At 42.2% G+C, this 21379-nt stretch overlaps 1 protein-coding gene across 1 annotated transcript in view; it reads left to right on the forward strand.

Annotated features, from left to right (window-relative positions):
- The window catches only part of LOC110533955 (gamma-aminobutyric acid receptor subunit alpha-3-like), a 158259-nt gene that overhangs the window by 19139 nt on the left and 117741 nt on the right, over positions 1-21379 (forward strand). The window contains exon 2 of the mRNA XM_036990375.2: positions 17187-17293. Within this exon, the coding sequence (XP_036846270.1) occupies positions 17208-17293 (86 nt within the window). The 5' untranslated portion in view covers positions 17187-17207. The remainder of the gene's footprint in view (positions 1-17186; positions 17294-21379) is intronic.

Here is a 21379-nt window from a genome sequence, read left to right on the forward strand (position 1 = left end):
CTCATTTGTCCTGGGATATAAATATTGGGTTGTTATTTTACCTGAAATGCACAAGGTCCTCTACTGCGACAATTAATCCACAGATAAAAGAGTAAACCGAGTTTGCTAGAAACAATCTCTCCTCCTTCCAGCTTCTTTTTCTTCTTCGGACTGTATATGGCAGTTGAAAACTAACTTTAAGGTGCATTACCACTACCGACTGGAGTGTAGACCTCAGCTCATCTTTCAATCATCCATGTGGGTATATGCTCCTAAAAACCAATGAGGAGATGGGAGAGGCGGGACTTGCAGCGTGTCAAGCTTCACAAAAAGAACCAAGTTCTATTTTAGCGCCTGGCAAAGCAGACTCTCGTTGGCGCGCACAAGCAGTGTTGGTGCAATGATTGAATAACATGTATGTGTAAATTCACCACACGCGAGCATTGTGGTCAGCATGTAAGTCTTTGAAATGATATAAAGCAGATTCCAATAGGGAAAATTGTGCTCCCATCTGTTTCTTGCTCATGTGTGAGCATTTTCGCCAGATTCCAAAGTGACAGTGTACTCAGTATTATCAACCAACAGACAACTTTAACTACATTTTCCATAACGGTTACAGAAAACTTTCACTTGTTACTTTTTACACGTGGTTGTTTATCGACCGTTGTTGAATGGGCTAATTAAAGTCACTCTGGATAAAAGTGTCTGCTAAATGACTAAATGTAAATGTGAAAATGGACAGTTGCAAAGCATGCTGGGTAATGTTCTAATGAGCTCTGCTCCCCCCCAAAAATTAATTGAAGTCATCTGAACTTGATTTAAAAAATAAATAAATACAGCTGTTGTGTTGTTTCAGTTGATTTTACTTTTTGGTTTTGAATTTCTAAGTGTAGTAAACATGTTGATCTTTGTTGATTCTACTTGATTTCATTAGTTATGACAATTATATTAACTTTACATGTTTTTGTCAATGCAGTGGTTATGTTGCTTCAGTTGATTTGATTTCATGGTTGTATACACTACCGGTCAAAAGTTTTAGAACACCTACTCAATCAAGGGTTTTTCTTTATTTTTTACTATTTTAGTCACCTGGAATGCATTTCAATTAACAGGTGTGCCTTGTTAATGCTTTTGAGCCAATCAGTTGTGTTGTGACAAGGTAGGGGGCATACTTGTTGGTGTGTGCTATCGGTCTCCTCAGCAGAATCATTTCTATGATTTACTTGAATCGAATTGCTGTGATCACAATGTATTTGCTGATAGAGAATGTATTCTGCTTGGCGATTTTAATACAACTGTGCAGTTATCACCCAAGAAAAGTACACTAGTAGATGCCCTGTATAACTTTAATCAGTTATTTGGACTAAAACAACTGATTGTTGAGTCAACCCAGGTGTATTGACAGTAAATTAATTTTCGATTTTGATTATTGTATCAGATCAAGAGAACGTCTGTCAGTCAGGAGTCTTAAATATTGGTTTTAGTGATCATATGGTAACCTACTGTAAACGTAAGAAATCAAAAATGCTTCTAGAGCCAGATAATAAATACATGAAGGTACGGTTTATGAAACCATGCTCAAATAACATTTTGTAGAGGTCCTTGGAATTTTGGATTGGTCTCATGTACTAAACTGTGATGATGTTGATCAAGCTTGTTATCTTTTTAAAGATCTGTTTCTGTCTGCACTCGACTCTCTGGCTGCGATGAAACAAATTAGAATCAAACAGCGGTCAGGGAAATGGATAATTTCCGAGATCTTAGACCTTATAAGGAAAAAGGGATTGCTACCTGGCCAGATTCAGAATGGACAAATCTACAACAAGATTATGATGGTTATATTAACTGCAGAAACTAGGCAAGATACAAAATGGATAAGGCCAAATCCGAACATTATATAGACACTGTTAATGACAACTTATATCAGCCTCGTAAACTGTGGACATTTTTAAAGGACATTGGCTTAAAAACTCCCCATAAGGTAAAATCCTGTAATATTGGCCTGGATATTGATGATGTTTAATGTCATGACCAGGCAAAGGCTGCAAATTATTTTAACAAATTCTTTACAACTATAGCCTCATCTCTTGGTTCCCAAGTGGTTCCACTCCACAAGAAGAGCAGTAAAACAAATGTAGGAAACTACAGGCCTGTGTCAATCCTCAGCACCTTTCAAGTGATATCCTCTGGGTCCACGTTGTACATTTTGTTGTATATGTCTGTTGCCCAAAATAAATTAAATTCAATCAATACAGATGGCAAGAACAGCTCAAATAAGCAAAGAGAAATGACAGTCCATCATTACTTTAAAGACATGAAAATAGTCTAAATAAAGAAAAACCCCTGAATGAGCAGGTGTTCTAAAACTTTTAACCAGTAGTGTATTTCTAAATTGAGTAAACACTAGAGATGTGTATGATGCACTAACATTTGTTGCATAAACACATTCATTTTCCATTCTAAATTCAAATCTGCTGCTGATGTTGCTCATGAGCTGGACCTCAGAGCTGGATCATCTGGACTGACTTCTTGTAGGCCCCATTCAGCAGTTATAACCCGATTAGAGTTGTGTCTCTGGTAGCTTACTTTTATTCCGGTAAAACACAGTTTTCAACATCGCATAGATAACAATTACCTAGCAAATTAAATAGGTTGTCATTCAACGAATAAAGCTTATATCACTCAAGCCATTTTAGCATTTTAATGATGAAGGTGCCGCGCAGATGTGTAATATCAGGAACAGGCCGCTTACCTCACGCTGGTCAACGAGCGAAGCTGGGCACAGTGCGCAGTTTGACTAGGTCACTGATATTGCACAGTGCGCAGTTTGACAAGGTTATTGTTATTGCCTGGGGTTGTTCGGCATGCAAAGTGACTTGTAGATCAATGACTGTCACCACAGTCACATGCAGTTCGACACTGAAAGAGAACACGCATCAGTTGTCAGAAACGACGAGAGGTATTTTTGTAAGGTAGAAAAAAAATGTATATGAGGAAAAAATAATAATTTGTGAACCGGCGATTCGTAACATTTGAATGGATTTTCTGACAGATGCATGCTACAGTACATTTGGATCGGTTTGTGGTCCATGGACTGATGCACTTGTATCTTAAACATTTGAATCTTAACATCCCTATTAAACACATAGTTTTTGTTAACTCAGCTTGATGTAATTTTTTGGCATTTTGAGTGAGTTGGAGTCAACTTAAAAAAAAGTCAGCTCTTCAACTGTTGCTAATTAAGTTCACTTGACTAGATAAAACAAGTCATTTTGACTGAATCTCAATATATTTTTTACAGTGTGGTATAGCTGCTGGAGGTTTGGTGTCTCTGCCCATCCTCAAAGTGGTAGGCCAAACAAACAGCTGGTGGCTTGGTGGGTACTGTAGTGTCAGCTTGATACTTTATGAATGATGAGGGGAGAGAATATCTATATGCCAATATGCTTATGAAGGAAATTATGAAATGCCACAAATACAGTAAAGTAGCTTCATACAACCATACTGATCTTGCGAGTTTACATCCTCATCTTGCGAGTTTACATTATAGGTAGCGAAACAGAAAGTAATATCACAAGACCAGGATGGTCTTACAAGGATAAGTCCACAGGGCTAGAATGAATCATTGTAGAGAGGTTAATTCCAGTCCACAAGGCATTTAAATAAGGAGGCACTATGAGTGGCATAAAATATGTCGGGGCACCAGATCAGAGAGGAGAGGATAGTTGAATTCCTTCTTGCTTGCAGTCCAGTGACTGTGACAATGTCTGTTTATAACACTTTATGTGGCTCTCTGTCTTCCTAACTAGCGACAGTTGGTTTTCAGGATGTTAATCATTTGCTTGTGGAGGAGGCTTTTGAATCTTAGGTATAAGGTATCAACAGCAATATAAAAGTAAATATAGTTGCAAGCAGCAATGAATAGGGTTCACAGGACGGTAGATAGGACCAGGGTTGGGTAGGTTACTTTCTAAATGTAATCCGTTATTTAGTCTGGCAAAAATTGTGATGTAACTTTTGGATTACCCAAACGCAGTAACATAATCTGATTACATTCAGTTACTATTAGATTACTTTCCCCTTAAGAGGCATCAGAAGAAGACAACAATGTATGTTACCAATTGAATGACATCTACTGCAGGATAAATGTATGTTAAAGTTTACATAGCTGGCCATATATGGACGTTCAATTTTACTTTAAGGGTTGGTTATGTAGGCTTCTTCTAACCCATCACTTTCTATCTAAATATAATAATACGATTAAATTATATCTTTATATTAAAAACCAAAGTCTATCAGAATTCCAGTCATTCCAATACATGTTATACCCCTTGATCTTCAAGAATATGACTTGGAAATTTGGAAGTATAGATTAGACTAATTATTTTACCTGAGAATAACACCAAAACTAAGGACGTATTAGCCAGCCCTACTCTGTTGTTTATGATTTTGTTGTCATGGAGGACTGATTGGGCTCATTGATTCCAGTTGAAAAATAAATGCTGCGCTCATGGAATGGCATGCTTTGAGCACTACTGAAAAGTGCTATTTACATGTGAAAATGAATGCCATATGCTGCATTTGCTATAGGCCTACTGTTTACCTTTTTGTTGGCGATACTTTGATATCTTGATAATATGCAGCTGTTTAAAGGGCAAATCCACAGGTGAAACAATAACCAAACAGTTGCTCTGCCTCTATTTTGGTAAAAAGCTGAGGGATGGGCCTGGAGGAATGTAACCACTCTCAGATTAATAGACAGAGTTATGAACGCAAGGACTGACAATCCATGATATCAAAAGTATTGTTTTAACCTTGTTATAACACTATACAATGTTTGTTTACATTGACAGTGTTTACAAACATTGGAGAAAAACAAGCTTATATTTTGGGTTCTCATGGATTGTGACAGTTGAACTAAGCTCATAAGTTATATTCTTCAAGAATCAATGGATATATATATATACGTATATATAAATCCAGAAATGGATGTAGCAACTACAGATTGCCCCTTTATGTCTATCAAAAGTGTGCAAGTTTGAGCATGTGTCCATTAAGCCTATGGATTTCTTTTTTATCAGCATGAATTCGATTGAGCAAGAAAAGTCCCGCTTTTATTCCACAGGCTGGGATCCGCACTATACAGCTGTTGCAAGAGCACGTTTTTCACTGGCTGTCTACTGGTTTCAAAAACAAAGACTGATAGGCAGCTTAAACTTCTTGAATTCAACCATTATTGGGTTCAAATACACATTTAGATTTGTGAACAGTCATCCACAACAACCATAATCCGTAAGGCGCAAATAGTGTAATGAGAGAGCAGCAGTGTGATTCACATCAATGCACTATGTAGATATCAATAATAAGGGATATCCGTATCATCGTAGACTACACTGCTGTCATCCTTACCTCCAAGCGTTTAGTCAAGTTGGATCATCTTTGGATGCCGACAGCAGTCGCACCATTGGAAGACATAGGTTGGACTGTAGCCTACAAAAGCCTATTCCTGCTCTTTTCCCATGATCCATCAAACACATTTGGTGTGTCATCATAGTGCTCTCTGATTTATGGTCAGACTCGCTCACGTGGAACAAACTTCAACTGGCACCTTTTTTTCAATGCTGATTTGAATGTCATTGATAAAACAGAGAAGTGTCCGATTTTTTTTCTGCAAACATCCTTTCTGAATTTAAAAGTAATCCTCTAAGTAATAATCTAGTTTTTCAAAAGTATCTGTAATCTGATTACAATATTTTGCTGGTAATGTAACAGATTACATTTACCATTTTGTTTATAATCCCTTACATAGTTACAACATGATATAGTTCTTGCTATCTTCCCTTATGTTAAGTCTGTGAAAGCATTACCATGTTTATCTGTTAATAGCACAAGGACGACACAAGTTAAATTTAGTCTAGTGCTGTAGGTTGGTTATCTTTGAATGCAGCAGGTAATCATTCTTAAAGTCATTATTTCATGTATTAAGTTTATTGCCATTTATTGGGTCAATTTAACTAATGGTTTATGTTAGGATTTGTGAAATATTAGTGCATTTGTATATGGTGGTCATCTTTGAATTCTGAGACTTTATTTTGTCTAAATCTGTTTGTGTAAATGACTTAAATCTCAGTTGGTACACTCCACATTAGTCTTCCAAAATACCTCAATACACACTCACAGCTGTAATACGCTGACTGCGCAATACTAATCACAATATTTCAAATTGTTTCATGCAAATGAATGTTAAATTTAAATGATGCAGACGAATGACTTGATCAATAGTTACTGCTCTAGCATTCTATGGTGCCACCAACTGGTCTGGTGCAGCCATCTATGGTTGCAGTGACTTTATATTCACACAGCTTCTAAGGACAAGTACATGAGGTTTACATACCAAATTTCATGGCCTCATGTCCATGAGTTCAGTTCTTTTTGCCCTGGTGTGATATGGTGCCATCTAGTGGTGTAGAGTGGCTGACTTTGAACTCATCTGTCATCAATGCAAAGGGTGGCTACTTTGAAGAATCTAAAATATATTTTGATTTGTTTAACACTTTTTTGGTTACTACATGATTCCATATGTGTTATTTCATAGTTTTGATGTCTTCACTATTATTCGACAATGTAGAAAATAGTACAAATAAAGAAAAACCCTTGAATGAGTAGGAATATCCAAACTTTTGACTGGGACTATATATATATTTACAAATCGTCTTGGATTCCAAGTGTATTGGCCAATCAATCAATCTTAATTCCAACCCTGCCCACATACTAACCCATCTTTCCCAGTACACTCCCATTTGACTAATTCCTTTTGCAATACATCCTTCTAGTTTACTGCGATGTCTTACGAGGTTCTTGAATCTCTGTATTTGTAACATTTCTACAGAGATTGTCCAAAAAAAGAAATACTTTTCCTAAGAGTATAATCATATTTCCCATTGATTGATTGTCCTAACAGTACTGTTTACAGGTCCATCCGACGTTAGGACTTACACAACCCCTCCTGGACCTGAAACCAAAAGCGAGCCACCGAAGGAAAGTATCAAACGAGATGATCTACTGATTCTGTTTCCTTGTGGCAGTCTACACAGGGCTGATTGTTCAATACCCCATATATTGAGCATTCTTTTTTGCGACGATCATTTTATATAATAGTTTAAATTTGAAAAATAATTAGATTTGATGCGTCAATTGTTGTTTTGGATATCAGTTCGTTCACCTGGTGCCATGGTATTGGGACATGACAAATCTGTTCCCAACTATCTTCAATTTTGTGCAGGAAACTTGTCAAACCTCTCAGCCTTAAGTGCAACTGATACGTTTTACGATTTATACTAGTCATTTTTAGCCATGCATGGTTTTTCATTGGAGGCAGACAAACCAATTCATTCCTTTCTCTTTTGAGTAATTGCCTCTTCCATTTTTGTGGCAGAGCTGAGATGAGATGGTTATACTTTTATATCTCCATACACCTTTGTTAATTACTTGAGCGACATCATTTGGCCATCCTTATTTACAATGTAATTCATAAACATGATACCTTCCTCGTACATTGTTTCCAAGAAAATTGGTCTTTCCTCCATCAGTACATTGGGAGTTTGGCCATATTATTTGCTTTAATATTTGTTCTGCCTCTTCTGGAGGATGAAATTGGAATTGTAACCAACTCAGTATGGCTTCATTTAAAAGGGAGGATACTTTAAACAGGGTTCCATTGTCAATACACCAGAAATGGTTGGTTTTAATCTGTAAAACGGCAAACAGACCCCTTTTGAACATTGGATGTGCCTCTCTTAGTAGGCTGCTGAAAAGCCAGTTTGGATTTAGAAAGGATTTAAATTGACACGTAAAAAAATCAATAACTCAGCCATCTCTTAATCTCTTAACCAATCCCTAAATTAAGAGATGTACTATGAGCCTACATACCGGTGTTTGGTGTTATTTGGACTTATGATTCATGAGAATACGTTTTTCAAAAGTTTACCAAAATGTCCAAGATGGAGGAAAATCTATCCTGACGGAACTTTTGGGTCCTTGAGGCAAATTTGTTCAGATTGAGAAGACACGTACGAACAAAGTTTCAAGTCTCTAGGTCAAACGGTGCGAAGGTTGAGGTTTTAAGTGAGACTGCTTATAACAGCACCAACTATAAGCCAGTCGGTCCTATTCTTTTTGACCAAGTTATTCATGGCCTCTAGTTTCTGTGTGGTGAATTAGAAAAGGTTACCAATCTATGCTTGAGTTATTTGACCATGTCAAAATGAATACAGTGGAAGTCGGAAGTTTACATACACTCCGGTTGGAGTCATTAAAACTCTTTTTTCAACCACTCCACACATTTCTTGTGAACAAACTATAGTTTTGGCTAGTCGGTTAGGACATCTACTTTGTGCATGACACAAGTAATTTTTCCAACAATTGTTTACAGACAGATTATTTCACTTATAATTCACTGTATCACAATTCCAGTGGGTCAGACGTTTACATACACTAAGTTAACTGTGCCTTTAAACAGCTTGGAAAATTCCAGAAAATGATGTCATGTCATGGTTCTGATAGGCTAATTGACATCATTTGAGTCAATTGGAGGTGAACCTCAGTGCCTCTTTGCTTGATATCTTGGAAAAATCTAAAGAAATCAGCCAAGACCTCAGAAAATCAAATGTAGACCTCCACAAGTCTGGTTCATCATTGGGAGAAATTTCGAAATGCCTGAAGGTACCACGTTCATCTGTACAAACAATAGTACGCAAGTATAAACACCATGGGACCACGCAGCCGTCATACCACTCAGGAAGGAGACACATTCTGTCTCCTAGAGATGAACTTCTTTGGTGCAAAAAGTGCAAATCAAACCCAGAACAACAGCAACGGACCTTGTGAAGATGCTGGAGGAAACGGGTACAAAATTATCTATATCCACAGTAAAATGAGTCCTATATCGACATAACCTGAAAGGCCGCTCAGCAAGGAAGAAGCCACGGCTCCAAAACCGCCATAAAAAAGCCAGACTACGGTTTGCAACTGCACATGGGGACAAAGATCGTACTTTTTGGAGAAATGTCCTCTGGTCTGAATAAATAAAAATGGACAATGACCCCAAGCATACTTCTAAAGTTGTGGCAAAATGGCTTAAGGACAACAAAGTCAAGGAATTGGAGTGGCCATCACAAAGCCCTGACCTCAATCGCATAGAACATTTGTAGGCAGAACTGAAAAAGCGTGTGCGAGCAAGGAGGCCTACAAACCTGACTCAGTTACACCAGCTCTGTTAGGAGGATGGGCCAAAATTCACCCAACTTATTGTGGGAAGCTTGTGGAAGGCTACCCAAGTTAAACAATTTAAAGGCAATACACTCAATTAATTTTTGGTAGCATGCCAACTTCTGACCCACTGGGAATGTGATGAAAGAAATAAAGCTGAAATAAATCATTCTGTCTACTATTATTCTGACAGTTCACATTCTTAAAATAAAGTGGTGATCCTAACTGACCTAAATAGGGATTAAATGTCAGGAATTGTCAAAAACTGAGTTTACATGTATTTGGCTAAGGTGTATGTAAACTTCAGACTTCAACTGTATATATATCTTTTGTTTTTACAATTCTGAGAATGACAATACGTTTCAAATCTTTGCTGTGAACCCCTAAAAAAGGTCTTGCTTTTTATGTCTGGAAAGGCTGAGGTCGATTGTTCACTTTAGTCACTGAAGCACCCAGCTACCTTGTCTTAGACTAGAGATAAAAATAGAAATTACATTTAAGACTCTTCAATATAAATTATGTGAGATGATGACCTCGATGCGAGCAGGACTTGCTTAAATAGGCAGCAGTAGATATCATGACATTAGCAGACACAATTTTCTGTCAGACATTAAAGGGCAGGGAAATGTTATTTCTGGCTCTGGAGGGCTGGCATCCTGCGGCTTTTATGAGTAACATAAAATCTCTGATGGCTAACGATCCAGAATTAGTCGTAATATAGGCCCATTAATTTAAACAAAAACGCTGAGAGAGAGAACAATTAAACAAAGTCATTCGGTGGTCAGCTGGAATGAAGATTGGGGATGCCCTTCTAAAGTCTTTCAGCACATGAAGAGTGCAGTCATCAGGAACATAGGCACATGTGGTGAAGGAGAAGGAACAGACCTGAAGAGACGCATCCTGACTGAGCACTCGTATCATTAACATCTCACGTCTGTTGACCCTTCCTCAGATCGTTTGTGTTCCCTACCCCTCGTAACAGAGAACATTCCTATTTCCTTGAGGAAGATCTGTGTTTGTTCCTCGATCTGTAAAGCGGCGAAGGGATGGGGAGGATGGGATGAGGATCTCACTCTCATCAATGCAAAACGGGGAGAGGCTGGAAACCAAGACACAGCTGCTGTAAGCAGTTAGCTGTATGCGCTCCACTGACCACCCATAGAGCAGAGCCATGGTGTGAGAACAGGGGTGTGATGCTGACCAGTGACCAGGCCAACACTGACCCACAGAGCCTGCATTGTGAGAACCGGGGTGGGATGTCAAACTGTAACCAGACAACTAAGGATCCACACAGCAGAGCCACAGTGAGAGGACAGGGGTCTGATGCCGAGACGCCCTGCTTCCTCAATGTTCCCTATCCTCTTAAAGCACCTCAGAGGGGATGACACAGTCACAAAAGGCACGTCTTTTAATGACGGGTCGTTTAGATAAACATTTATCTTACTTTGTCCTCCGTACGTGGCCGTGGAGCTCTGAAGGAAAGCCGGCCCCGCTGCTATTTGACTATTGACACCTGGCCATGGAGATAAAGCGAGCTGAGGTTTTTGACCTTTTGCTCTGATGGTTTGACAGGCGCCGGCAGGGAGATGTCTATTTTTTTTCCGACATGTACTCATATCAAATCAAATTGTATTTGTCACATGCGCCAAATACAACAGGTTGAGACCTTACAGTGAAATGCTTACTTACAAGCCCATAACCAACAATGCTTTAAGAAGTTAAGAAAAACTTTGAAAATAAAATAGAAAATAAAAGTAGCAAATAATTAAACAGCAGCAGTAAAATAACAATAGCGAGGCTATATACAGTACATGGGGTACCGGTACAGAGTCAATGTGCAGGGCACCGGTTAGTCAAAGGTAATTGAGGTAATATGTGCACACACACACACGGTTTAGAGAATTGAGCCTTGCCGCTATTTGGCAAGATTGCACATACCAAGGCAGATTTGTTCACACCCTCAGAAAATGAAGAGGTGTCAGAAAGCACTCAGTGTTGAATTATATATACTTTGTAGAGGAGGTTTGTGACAGTATGTGGCTTCCCTGTTTGCTTTGTCATGAAGGAATATGTCAACAGCTAATCTTATGATCAGAGTTCTGTAGACACAGAACATGAAATATCAGATAAACACTTAACCACCTTCTTAGAAGTCACTTCTTATTTTTACAGTGTAAAGAAGTCTAAAGGCTTTGCACCGGTGCCAGAATCTCAGGGAGAAGAAATTAAAACTAGAACAGATCAATAGGGTAGATGAAGGACTTTGTATTTACCATGCTGCTTCTACTTCCCCCATCTCAAAGAGTAGTAATAACTGCATTGCCCCCCTCCTCTCTGTCTCCACTTCTCCCCCACACACCCACTCCTCCCCTCTTCTTCCCTCCTGTCCCACCCCCCTCTCTGTCTCTTTCTCTGTCTCACACACACAGTGATGACTGATGAGATGCATGTAATTTCGAGCTAGAATCTGCTGCATATCCCATCAGTCCCTTTGCTTTGGATAACCTCTTACCTTCGTTGCTTTTGGGTTGTTTTTCCAAAAAGACCCACCCGTTTACATTTACCTTGTAAGCAACGCAGTATTTATGTTGTGACATTTATAAAATGCCGTTTCTTGGGATTTTTCAGAGCTATTCCCCAGACTTTGCTTTTTTGTCTTGTTGCCAGGTGCCTCAGTCATTACATTATTTATGTTTGTTCATACTCTATGCATGTGTGGGTGATTCCAGTATTAATCCTTACAAATCTCCTACACTGTTGGTGTGTCTGACGAAATGGGTGAATAACAGCAGCTTTAGAAACTAACCTTTGGAGGGGAAAACACAGGAACCGAATGCTGTAACTATCATGTTTCAGGTAAGACCCACATGCAGACTGTGTAGAAGTAACAATGTTTATTACAGCAACAGGGGCAGGCAAACGACAGGTCAAGGCAGGCAGGGGTCAATAATCCAGAGTAGTCGGGCAAAGGTACAGGATGGCAGGCAGGCAGGCTAAGGTCAGGCGGAGGTCGGTAATCCAAAGTAGTGGGGCAATGGTACAGGACGTCAGGCAACCTCAGGGTGGGCTGAAAAGGTCAAAACAGGAACAATCAATCGACAGGAACAGAGGGAAAAACCCTGGCAGGCTTGATGAAACAAACTGGCAACAGACAACCAGAGAACGCAGGTATATGTACCCAGGGGATAATGGGGAAAATGGGCGACACCTGGAGGGGGGTGGAGACAATCACAAGGACAAGTGAACCAGATCAGGGTGTGACTACCCACTTCCCTCTAGGGATGCCACTTGGCGTCCTACCTGGGCGCATACCTGATTGAGCGCGGTGCCAGCGCTGGAACTTAGAGATGAGGCCTGGGTCCAGGATGTCCCTAGCGGAGAACCAACACCTCTCCTCCGGGCCATAACCCTCCCAGTCAACCAGGTACTGGAATCCCCTGCTCCGAGGTTGAACCTTCAAGAGACGTCTCACTATGTACACCGTTCAGCCGCCGATGAGACGGGGGAGAGGGGTGGCCTGGAAACAGGAGACAAGGGGCAGTAAGACATGGTTTTAACTCTAGACACAAAAGGTAGGAAACATACAGAGGGTACGGAGCAACAGAGGACGAACAGCATCGGGGCTAATGATCTTGGAGCGGGGAGAAAGGTCTCGGCTTCCAGGGGTGTAGCCACAGCACTATAGGGGCATTCCAGTGCCTCAGGCTTCACCTTCTTGGATACCGGTCGGTGCTGAGGAAGCGAAGTGGCCCAGGCCTTACTGAACCCCTCCCAGAGGTCCTGGTACTCTGCAGGGCTGGCGTAGAGGTCCGGGGCAATTTCCAAGCTCCCAGGAAGACGTCCCGGGGCAGGCAGAGCTGACTTCAGACAATGAGTGTGGCAGGAGGGGCTCAAACCCATGATGGCACCAGTAGCCAAGTCAATAGAGGGATTGTGTCGCTGGAGCCAAGAGAATCCCAATACCACGGGAACCTTCAGAGGCTCAACTAGAAGGAATTGGATCGTCTTGCTGTGGTTCCCTGACACTCATATGTTGATTGGGTGGTATGTTGGGTGACCTGGCCTAGAAAGCGCCCGTCCAGCGCTCTAACATCCATAGGAATGGAGAGGGGTTGAGTGGGGATGCCCAGCTCTGAGGTAAGTAACATCTATAAGACACATCGGCGCCCGATTCGATGAGTACCTGGAGAGACTTGGACTGGTCACCCCACAAAAGGGTGGCATGGAGAGGGGGGCGAGTAAGGGGAGAAGAACAATTATCTTTAAGACCCACCAGTGTATTCACTCCAACGAATGAGATAGGTCTCTTGAAAGGACAGGTAGATATAAAATGACTGGCAGTACCGCAATACAGACAACTCTGGGTGTCAAGTCTGTGTACGCGTTTGGCAGGAGACAGCCTAGTCCTGCATCGGCTTGGGAAAACGTGAATTGGCAGTCTGAGGATCTTGGAGGAACTTGGGTATGCTCGGATCCTCTCTGGGACGTAGACGCCAGGAACTTCCAGAGCTCCTCAGATGCAAGGTGGGATCCTTGAGTGAGCAATTGGGACCACAATCAGACCTCTTCTCCCTCTTACGTTCCCGTAGCCGACCATCGATCCGTGTGGTTAAAGCGATGAGTGAGTCGAGATCGGGTGGTAGCTCATCCCTTTCTTCTGCCGATAATCCGTGCAGAAACGTGTCAAACAGTGCTTCCAGGCACCCTCCGCTGCTGGCATGTGGAACTCCACAGCATAGTCTGCTGCACTGAGGGAGTCCTGCCGAAGCTGGAGTAACTTCCGGGCAGCCTCTCTCCCGGACACTGGAGCCTCAAACTTTTTTCACCTCCGCCACTAATACCTCCATACTGAAGCAAATAGCTGACTGTTGTTCCCAAATGGCCGTAACCCAGGCGAGGGCCCTCCCGGACATCAGCGAAGTACGCTATCTTAGAGTGGTCCGAGGGGAAGGAGGAAGGCTGTAGCTCCATGACGAGGAAACACTGAGCGAGAAACGCCTGACAGGTGCCCGATTCTCCATCAAAGCACTCCGGGGGAGGTAAGCGGGGTTCCTGGGAATCCAGGGTGAAGGCACCGCTACCTACCAGGTTACTGAGGGGCTGAGAAGTTACTGTCGTGGTAGGCTGCCTAGTAGTTAACCCACAGACTTGCTCCCGCAAAATGTCCAATGCTCAGCTGTGACCTGGAAACTCCTCATACTTACCAATGGTGGCTCCTTGGGAGGAGATGGCATAGCAGAGCTGGTCCAAGTCTGCTGGGTCAGTCATGGCCAGTTCATACTCAGGATTCATGTAAGACCCAAATGCAGACTGTGTAGAAGTAACAATGTTTATTACAGCAACAGGGGCAGGCAAACGACAGGTCAAGGCAGGCAGGGGACGATAATACAGAGAAGTGGGGCAAAGGTACAGGACAACAGGCAGGCTTAGGGTCAGCGCGGGCAGAAAAGGTCAAAACCAGGAACAATCAATGACAGGAACAGAGGGAAAACCGCTGGTAGGCTTAACGAAAAAAAATGAGTTGGCAACAGACGAACAGAGAATACAGGTATTAGTACCCAGAGGATAATGGGGGAAAATGGGCGACACCTGGAGGGGGGTGGAGACAAGCACAAGGACAGGTGTAACAGATCAGGGCGTGACAGTAGCCTGCTGCCTGGGTGAGACAAATTACTCAGTATTTATGCTCCATAGATGTTGTGCTGCTGCATATTGGGCAGAAAAGCAAATAAATTCCCTTGTCTTCACTGCTTTTGGCTCGTGCAGCAAGGAAACACATTGGACTTGTTTCATCTGTAATTTGAATAATTTGCTGTTGTTGGCGAGTCCATGTTTACCTCCACTGTCTCCAAGTGCTAAAATATTCATATTAGTTTTGTCTTCATTGCATCTGAAACATGAGTTGCTCAGAGCTGACAGTAAAGATTATGTTTGTCATCAATCTCAGCAGGACTTAGTACTACAGTATTCACAAGCAAGCAAGGTGACTACAAAGGTTAAATCCCAATGGGGTAGGTTACTATACCTACTAACCGTTGAAGAGCTTTGGCATTTACCATGGTTGGAAGGCCCAAAGCTTCCATTACTAACAATCTATAGTTTCATACTATATACAGTGCATTTGGAAAGTATTCAGACCACTGGACTTTTTCAAGATTTTGTTACGTTACAGCCTTACTCTAAAATGGGTCAAATACAACATTGTCCTCATCAATCTACCCACAATACCCCATAATTAAAAACAGAAATGCATTATTTACATAAGTATTTAGACACTTTGCTATGAGACTCAAAATTGATCTCAGGTGCATCCTGTTTCCATTGATCATCCTTGAGATGTTTCTACAACTTCATTGGAGTCCACCTATGATAAATTAAATTGATTGGACATGATTTGGAAAGGCACACCTATCTATTTACAGTTGACAGTCCATGTCAGAGCAAAAACCAAGCCATGAGCTTGAAGGAATTGTCGATAGAGCTCCAACACAAGATTGTGTCGAGGCACAGATCTGGGGAAGGGTACCAAAACATTTCTGCAGCATTGAAGGTCCCCAAGAAAAATGGTTAAATGGAAGAAAAGTTAAGTGGAAGAAGTTTGGAACCACCAAGACTCTTCCTAGAGCTGGCCGCCTGGCCATACTGTGCAATCGGGGGAGAAGGACCTTGGTCAGGGAGGTGACCAAGAATCCCATGGTCACTCTGGCAGAGCTCCAGATTTCCTCTGTGGGGATGGGAGAATCTTCCAGAAGGACAACCTTCTCTGCAGCACTCCACCAATCAGGCTTTTATGGTAGAGTGGCCAGACGGAAGCCACTCCTCAGTAAAAGGCACACTTTGCCAAAAGGCACCTAAAGGACTCTCAGACCATGAGAAACAAGATTCTCTGGTCTGATGAAACCAAGATTTCATCAATTTGGCCTGAATGCCAAGCATCACGTCTGGAGGAAACCCTGCACCATCCCTATGGTGAAGCATGGTGGTGGCAGCATCAAGGTGTGGGGATGTTTTTCAGCAGCAGGGACTGGGAGACTAGTCAGGATCGAGGGAAAGATGAACGGAGCAAAGTACAGAGAGATCCTTGATGAAAACCTGCTCCAGAGCACTATGGACCTCCGACTGGGCCATGGTTCACCTTCCACCAGGACAACAACCCTAAGCACACAGCTAAGACAACGCAGGACTGGCTTCGGGAGAAGTCTCCGAATGTCCTTGAACATCGAACATCTCTTGAGAGACCTGGAAATAGCTGTGTGACGCTCCCCCTCCAACCTGACAGAGCTTGGCAGGATCTGCAGAGAATAATGGGAGAAACTCCCCAAATACAGATGTGCCTAGCTTGTAGCATCATACCCAAGAAGACTCAGGCTGTAATCATTGCCAAAGGTGCTTCAACAAAGTACTGAGTAAAGGGTCTGAATACTTTATGTAAATGTGATATTTCAGTGTTTTATTTTTTATAAATTAGAAAACATTTCAAAAACACAATTTTTTATTTGTCATTATGGGGTATTGTGTGTAGATTGATCAGAAAATGTTTTTTAAATCAATTTTATATTAAAGCTGTACCGTAAAAAAATATGGAAAAAGTCAAGGGGTCTAAATACTTTCGGAATATACTGTATATCAACTCAAAGCATTTTGGCTTACGTCATGTGTGTTCTTCATAGCAGCACTTATTGTTCTTTAAAGCTGTTTACAGTCTTTTCAACATCTCTCTGTCGTTACGGCCATTGAGGAAAACTGTCTGCCTGTCTGTGTGTCTGTGTGACAAAAGCTAGTCATCAGGCAATCCATTTAGATCCAGGTTCCTTTAGCACACCTGCCAGTGAATGATGTGTTTATTAGACGGTGCGTTCTGCTTTCCAGGCCTGGAGATGCATATTGATCTGAGGTGTTACTGCATCACCAATCTTTTCTTCTTCCTCTCTTTTCTGCAGGGTTTTGGGCCGTAGTTTGAGATGGCTGCCACTCTCCGGAAACTTGCAGTATTTGTGTCAGGCATGTGGATTTGCCTCCTGCTCCTCAACCCCTTTCCACAAACCGGGTAAGATGACTCATAGTTCTCTCCCTTCTCCCCCCTAGCTCTCTCCCAATTCCAGACACTCGCTCCTCTCCACCTCCTTTTTCCTCTCGTCCTCTTCTGTCCCCCATTTTGAAGCTCTAGGGATGTGTTGCAGCTAATGCATTCATTAATAAGGCTTTAGTACTGTAGCCAGGCTTTATGAGCCGCAGAATGCCATTTTGGAGACCTAGTGTAAATCGCTATTGGATTTCTAGTGGCAAAGCGATGCTCAATCAACCTGGAGGAAGGGAAGGCTGGCCTGCCGACAGAGCTTTGGGGAGACCTGAGGGACGGTGAGACAGGGCTTAGCCCAGATTGTTTTGCCATGGTGCCAGTCAGCTCTCACTGCCTATTAGCAGCACACAGAACTGGTGAATTTCACATTTGTAAAAAGATGTACAGCCAGGAGGTTCTTTCCAAGACATGGCCATACACAAGGCCTAAGATCACTATGGTATTCCTACTTCCCCAGTGCAGTGTGCTGCATGCTCTAGCCTTGTGTATCCATTTCAAACCATGGTCAAGGCTCCCTAGCCTACCACAAGCTTTTTAGAACTAGTGACTGAACTATTACTCACCACTGTTACTTACCCTTCCTGACTCACACAGCAACTAGCATCTACCCATCTCAACTCATTTGTAAACCATCCCCCATTATCAAAGCATTCCCGTTGGTTCGCTACAGAGATGTCGTGACTTTACTTCCATTCATCTGATGACTGGTATATTTATATAATCAACTAACTATCTTTAATTGTAACCCGATTTAAATTAATCATTTAACAATGAACTAATTAGGATTTTGGGCACCACGTGAGCGGTTGTTTAAAGAGTCTTCCGAATTAAACTCTAAAGTCTTTACCTATCACATCCATAAAACAGTCAACGTATTAATCACAACCAAGTATCATATCATCATTCTGAACAGTCGTAACCTCCTGCAATCTGCAAAAACTCCCAGCCTTACTTATGATTCAGTACTACACCAATCGGTTTAATTATTTATTTACTAGTGTCACACCCTGACCATAGTTTGCTTTGTATGTTTATATGTTTTGTTTGGTCAGGGTGTGATCTGAGTGGGCGTTCTATGTTGGATGTCTAGTTTGTCTGTTTCTGTGTTTGGCCTGATATGGTTCTCAATCAGAGGCAGGTGTTAGTCGTTGTCTCTGATTGGGAACCATGTTTAGGTAGCCTGTTTTGTCATTGTGGGTTGTGGGTGATTGTCTATGTCTATGTTAGTTGCTTGTGTCAGCACATTTTGGTATATGGCTTCACGGTCGTTTTTCGTTTATTGTTTTGTATTCAGTGTTCAGTGCTTTCTTTAATTAAAATATCATCATGAACACATACCACGCTGCATTTTGGTCTGCTTCGTACGAGGATCGTGACAACTAGCTCACTAAATGATAACACAGGATAAACACACATACTTAATACATTAGAAACAGGTCCCTAGTGGACTGACACAATATGCCGGATACAAGAGACACGGAGAGGGTCGAGAGGGACAGAGACATAATACTTTGGTACATTTAGAACTACTCTCACAGTAATCATATACATATAAAATCATGAATTTATTTACGTGTAAATGCATTGGTTACCGTGTATCGCTGTCGGAACCAGGCCTTCTTAGGAAAGGAGTTGGGCTTTTCCGCTGCAAGCTTGTAAGGCTCTGATTGTTCAAAAGGGGTCCCCCTGTGTCTTCTACTGTTGCTCTCTGCTGCCATCGCCCGGCATCCGGTGACCCATCGTGTAGTCCTGAACAGAACTACAGAGCCCACTATGCTTCCACTCGCTATGGAAGATTATTCTTTGAAGATAGGCTAGCCAGCCGTATCAATGGTTCTCAGTGGGGTGATGAGAGTAGTAGACTATGATGGTTTGAAGAGTAGTAGAATGGCCACACTTAAATTCGCTTTTCTAGATACTTTACTTGGGACAGATAATCAGCCATAACCAGTGATGGTCCGGGAGGTGACTTTATCGTCTCTACCTCGTGTTGAGATTTCAAATCACTTTGCACGGGGACTGCAGCTACACGCCTCTCTGGTCTGAATGTTAATTTCTTTACCAATCCTTTTATACACTCTGGTCGAAAGGGACGGTTCCATCAGGCTGATACGCTCTCTGACCTCACTCGGGGCGTGGTTACTTACTGTGCAAAGTTTATAGAAAACAAGTTATCTCTGATGGCTCCTAAAATCACATCCATATCTTAACAAAGATACGTACATCATCTTTTCATATTTCATGCACAACGTAGAGAATGGAGATTTCATACATGTAGTGTATATACTTTAAGTTACAGTATTTCCTTTATAACATTTTTAATGAAATCACAAAATAACAACCCATATAACATTATTATTCTTTAGATCTCCTTTGACCATCCCCCCCCCCCCCCCCCCCCCCCCACGTTCTATGTTAGAAATATTGTTCCGGGGGCGCTAGAGAGCGTGCTATGGAGTAGACGTGCTTTGCTAGAGCTCCGCTCCATTTTGAAACAAATTAGTATTTATCTTAACCTCTCACAACCTATAACTTCAAACAAATATGACAAAGGGAAAAGGCACCAGAAAAGGGAGCGCTAAACAAGATAATTTAAATGAGATAGACAACGAACCAATTTCAACGTCGCCAACCCACGAGGAGTTAGCTGAAGAGGCTAGCTTCCAAGAGTTCCCCACAGAGCCTACGCAAAGTGACATACTGGCTGCCATAAGCTCACTAAGCAAGAAGGTGGACACAAGGTTGGCTGATATCTCAAAGAGTATTGAGACTTTGGCCGAAACTGTGAAGGCAACTCAGAGAAGGGTGCATGAGGTTGAGCAGACGACAGTCGATCACGAGGCCAGGCTACAGGACATAGAGAAACAGTGCGCAACGTTCAAAAATGACAACAAAACCCTGAAAGCCCGACTGGAAATGCTCGAGTCGCATTCAAGTCGCCAGAACATCCGAATATGTGGCATCCAGGAGGACACTGAGAAAGGGAAACCCACTGAATTTGTCTCGGAGCTGATACCGGCCCTGCTGGGGAGTGAACACTTCAAAACGGCCAACCTGATCGACCGTGCACACAGATCTCAGGCAACGAAGCCGGCCAAGGGCGGGCCACCAAGGCCATTCATTGTACGGCTGCACTATCCCCAGACCAGGGATCTCATCCTCAAGCTGGCTAGTCAAAAGTTCCCCCTTAACTTCAACGGAGCCAGGGTGTCTTTCTACCCAGATCTTACCTTGGAGGTGAGGAACCAACGGAAAGAGTATGATAAGGTACGCAACAAATTAAGGGCGGCCAACATCCGATATGGATTCCTCTTCCCAGCCCGGTTTAAGGTGACAGTCGAAGGATCAACACGTACGTTTGACAACCCAAAAGAGGCCGATCTGTTCTTGACAAGCAAGCTCCCTGGCTGAGGATACAGAATGGCTGTGTCAGCCGGCTAAATGACCAAATACAGGCCAGGAATGTGTTTGGATTTCCGGACTATGTCTTTTCGATTAGAAGATCAGAATTTGGGACTTATGATTGGTGAGATGTTGTGGCTCATGTTTTAGCGCCACTCACCCCCTAACGTGAGAGTTAAGTGTTAAGTGTTATTTAATATTAGCGTATATGCGGAGCATCTATAGACAACGAGTTAGTTCAAGCTGTATGTCTAGACACCCTAAGGTTTGTGTGTTAGCCAAGGAGTGCTTCGTTTGGGGAAGTCACTCAGTAAAGGGACGGGAGGGGGGATGGGGTATGTGTTTTATGTTCACGTTTATTATTAGTACAGGTGGCATGACAAGCTCCCGCACGGCGGAACGTTTTTCTTCTGAGTTTTGTATGACAGCAACAATTTGCTCTAAAATAAGAAATGCCACATAGTGACAGAGCACAGAGTAGACCAGGTGGAATAAGGATAGTCAGCTGGAACTGTAATGGCTTAGGGCATGTGGTGAAACGAACTAAGGTTTTCTCTCATCTTAAATCACTGGGTGCTGACATAGTGTTTCTTCAAGAAACTCATATTAAACGCTCCGCTCAGGCCAAGCTACGAGTCGGCTGGATCGGTC

The sequence above is a fragment of the Oncorhynchus mykiss genome, chromosome 10, assembly GCF_057628025.1.
Source record: "Oncorhynchus mykiss isolate SJ-2025 chromosome 10, ASM5762802v1, whole genome shotgun sequence".
NCBI lineage: Eukaryota > Metazoa > Chordata > Actinopteri > Salmoniformes > Salmonidae > Oncorhynchus > Oncorhynchus mykiss.